Below are 3,428 nucleotides of genomic sequence, written 5' to 3' on the forward strand. Positions count from 1 at the left end.
GGGATGGGCACAGAGATGCTCCTGGCATTGGGATGGGCACAGGGACACCTCCGGCACCGGGGTGGGCACAGAGATACCCCTGGTGCAATATGGGGGCACGAGGGCACAGAGATGGACCTTGTGCCCTGTCCTGGCACAGCCTCAGTCCAGCCCTTCTGAGAAGGGCCGCAAGGTCACTCCGTGCCCCAGGCCCATCGACCCCCGTCCCCCGCACCCCCAGCCCTACCGTTGGTTTTGGGGTTGCCATCAAACTCGCCCACAGCCACCGAGTACCCTGCATGGARAGGGGCACTGGTGACCCCGGGGTGTCGCAGCAGGAGCTGGCAGTGGGGCAGGGTGCCCGTGCCCGCTGCTCACCCCGGTACCCGTCCTCGTAGTCCCTGGGCACCGGCTCGGTGGGGCGCCCGGGGGTCCCCAGCCACAGCAGGGACGTGCCGAGGAAGCGCCCGAGGATCTTGTCCAGCTCCACCGAGTACACCAGCCCTGGGGGACACAGAGGGGGTGGCACCAGCACTGACGGGGCACCCGCTGCCACACGCCCCGGGCCGCCAGAGCCACTGCGGGTGGCACCCGTGGGGTGTCCCATGCCGGRTGCCCCCYTCCCGCCGTGCCCATCCCAAGGGARCAYCCCGGGAGCGGCGGCCGAGGGGCAGCGCCGGCAGGAAGGACTCACCCGTGAAGTAATACCCGCCGGGGGCACCCAGCACCAGCGTCCCGTCCTGCGGGAGGAGAGGGCTCAGCACCACCCCGGGCACCCCGGATCCCCCCCAGGCATCCCCACCGCAGTATTCCCCACCCTGGCATTCTTCTCAGGTATCCCCACCCCCGTATTCCCCATCCTGGCACCCCCAGCCCAGCATTCCCCCCACTCCTAGGGCCTCTCCTCTTGGCATTCCCACTCCAGCATCCCCCACCGTGTCCCCAGTACCATCCCGGCCGYACCCACTGCAGCTCTGGCAGCACCCCATGCATATCCCGGGGGGCCCCCCGACCCCTCCAAGGTGCCCGAACCCCCCGACTCCCACAAAGTCGCCTCTCACCGGGGTGACAGCGGCGCTGAAGCCGATCTCGCAGTAGCGCTTGTCATGCGCTGCGGGCACAGGGCAGGGTCAGACGGGCGCGGGGTGGGGGGCACTCCCCACCCCCCGGGCCCCCCTCACCGTAGCTGCTGTGGCGGTAGGTGCTGGCCATGGTCCGGTCGCGGCACGGAGAGTACCAGAGCAGCCGCCGGCCCGGGGTGCGCACGAAGCAGGCGCCGGTCGGGGTGCGGAACGCCTCGTCCTCCCCCTCCAGCGCGTTCCAGTGCTGCAGCGGGGCGCAGACCTGGGCACGGCGATGGCACCGGCTGGGTGCCCACTTCACCCCGCCGCCGCCCAGGACCACCCACATCCCCCCGAATCACCCACCACCAGATTGCCGTTCCAGCTGGTGACGGACGCTCCCAGCCACTGGTGGGACTTGTAGGTGCGGAGCTCCAAGGTGCCCTGGGTCTCCTTCTCGTTCCCTGGGGCAGCGGGAGAGGGGGAATGTGCGGGGCTGGCACCCACCCCGCGCCCACTCCCCGCTCCACGGCGCCCACGCACCCGCAGTGTCGATGGGGAGGGGGTGGCAGGGGGTCTCGTCGGGGGGCCAGGAGCAGAGGAAGACGGCGCCGGGCTGAGCCACGTCGGGCTGGGAGGTGTTGGCACGGGGGGCCCCCACCGCCACGCTGGGCCTGGGGGGCAGAGCGGGTGTCAGAGTTGGGGGGAGGGTGCCGTGCCCACCCCAACACCCCGGTGCCTCCCTACCTTCCCTCGCTCATGTGGAAATCCAGGGCGAAGCCGAAATAGCTGCCAGGGGGTCCCTCRTAGACGGTTGGGGGGTCCTGGAGGAGCCCCAGGGTGAGGGGCAGGCGCAGCCCCCCGAGGAGAAGCAGCACCCGCAGCAGCGCCATCGTCACCCCAAAACGCGGCCACAGCCCGTGCCGGGTGTCCCTGGCTTATCTGGGGGGATGCAGCTGGGGACGGGGCCGGCAGGAATGGGGAGCACAGGAAGGGCCCCCCCGCAAGCACATCCGCTCCTGCGGGGAGCCAGAGAGGTGCGGGAGGACACGGTCAGAGCAGGGCGGGGGACGGGAGGTGGCAGTGGCACCGGGACACATGGTGACAAGCGGGGACACACAGACACAGAGCAGCCTGAGCCCACCGCCCGCCGGGCCCAGACCCTGCCCGCCGCGGGGTGCAGGGGTCGGGGTGGCCGTTTCGGGATGTCCATCTCGGGGTGGCTATTTTGGGGTGGCCGTTTCGGGGTGTCCATCTCGGGGTGGCTATTTCGGGATGTCCATCTCGGGGTGGCCGTTTCGGGATGTCCATCTCGGGGTGGCTATTTTGGGATGTCCATCTCGGGGTGGCTATTTCAAGGTGCAGGCAGTCCCCACCAGCGGAAATGTCGCGAGGATGTGGAAGGACAGCAGAGCACAGGGCCCCGCCATCGGCCCCGGTGTCCCCTCCACAGCCGGATGGAGCTGACAGCGCTCAGCCCACCCCCACGCCGTGTCCCCCTCCCCAGGACAGGACACCCCAAAACCCTGCCAGGGCAGGGAAATGGCTCCGCCAAGGGACCGTGACAGGGTGGGGACAGCCCAAAGCCGAGCGAACGAGGCGCGTCCTCGTCCCCACAGCGGAGCCGGGACCCTGCAGCCAAGCCAGGCCTGTCGGGGCTCAGCCCTGCCCGGCCAGCGGTGCCAGCCCCCGAACCCACCTGCAGAATTAATTAAATCATATCCAATTAAGGACTCTCATGCTGCCCGGGAGCTCCTCGTGCCCACCCAGGGCCAAGGCCAGGGCTAGGCCCCGGAGCATCTCCCCGGGAGCCAGCCCGTGCGAAACGCGGCTTTTGTCGGGGGAAGGTCGGGGGAGCGGGGGATCTTGGGGGGCACAGGGGGATCCCACACACCCCCGGAGCCGGCTCTGCTTCTGCCCTTGGGAGCAGCTGGAGCCTCTGGGCTGTCCTGGAGCAGCTGCGGGTGGAAGGGAGCGGGATTTGCCCAAAGCCCTGGCAGAGTTCCGAGGCTCGGAAGGGTTTAGCSGAGCCCGGATCAGCTCCGTGCCCCGGGAGGACACCGGACTGAGGGACAGCTGCTCTTCCTCCGGAGGTCTCGTCCCCGGCTGGCAGCAGCCTCTGAACGCAGCTGGAGCCCACACCAGACCCCCTCAGGGCAATTGTCATTCTTTCTTCTGTCCAATTACTTAATTTCCTGTTTCTTTCAGCACTCCGGCAGCATCACTCAGCAGCCGCCCCCTGTCAGGGCCACCCGGAGGACAGCCAGGGAATGGCACCCCGGACTCCCACCACGCTGCCATGCACGGGTTTGCATTTTTTCCTTTAACCAAACCAGGACCTTCGGTTAGGAAAGGAGACGACGGCGCTCCACACAAGCAGCTCCACAC

The 3,428-nt window shown here is 68.8% G+C and overlaps 1 protein-coding gene across 1 annotated transcript in view; it reads right to left on the reverse strand.

Moving 5' to 3' along the window:
- The window catches only part of ITGA2B (integrin subunit alpha 2b), a 9,086-nt gene extending 7,143 nt beyond the window's left edge, over positions 1–1,943 (reverse strand). Inside the window, exons 1-8 of the mRNA XM_057383185.1 lie at positions 1,788–1,943; positions 1,584–1,714; positions 1,407–1,504; positions 1,161–1,323; positions 1,041–1,090; positions 674–719; positions 358–483; positions 227–274 (exon numbers count right to left, since the gene is read on the reverse strand). Of these exons, the coding sequence (XP_057239168.1) occupies positions 227–274; positions 358–483; positions 674–719; positions 1,041–1,090; positions 1,161–1,323; positions 1,407–1,504; positions 1,584–1,714; positions 1,788–1,933 (808 nt within the window). The 5' untranslated portion in view covers positions 1,934–1,943. The remainder of the gene's footprint in view (positions 1–226; positions 275–357; positions 484–673; positions 720–1,040; positions 1,091–1,160; positions 1,324–1,406; positions 1,505–1,583; positions 1,715–1,787) is intronic.
- Positions 1,944–3,428: the final 1,485 nt, after the last annotated feature.

The sequence above is a fragment of the Malurus melanocephalus genome, unplaced genomic scaffold, assembly GCF_030028575.1.
Source record: "Malurus melanocephalus ecotype Western Australia unplaced genomic scaffold, MMel_1.1 scaffold_613, whole genome shotgun sequence".
Taxonomy (NCBI): domain Eukaryota; kingdom Metazoa; phylum Chordata; class Aves; order Passeriformes; family Maluridae; genus Malurus; species Malurus melanocephalus.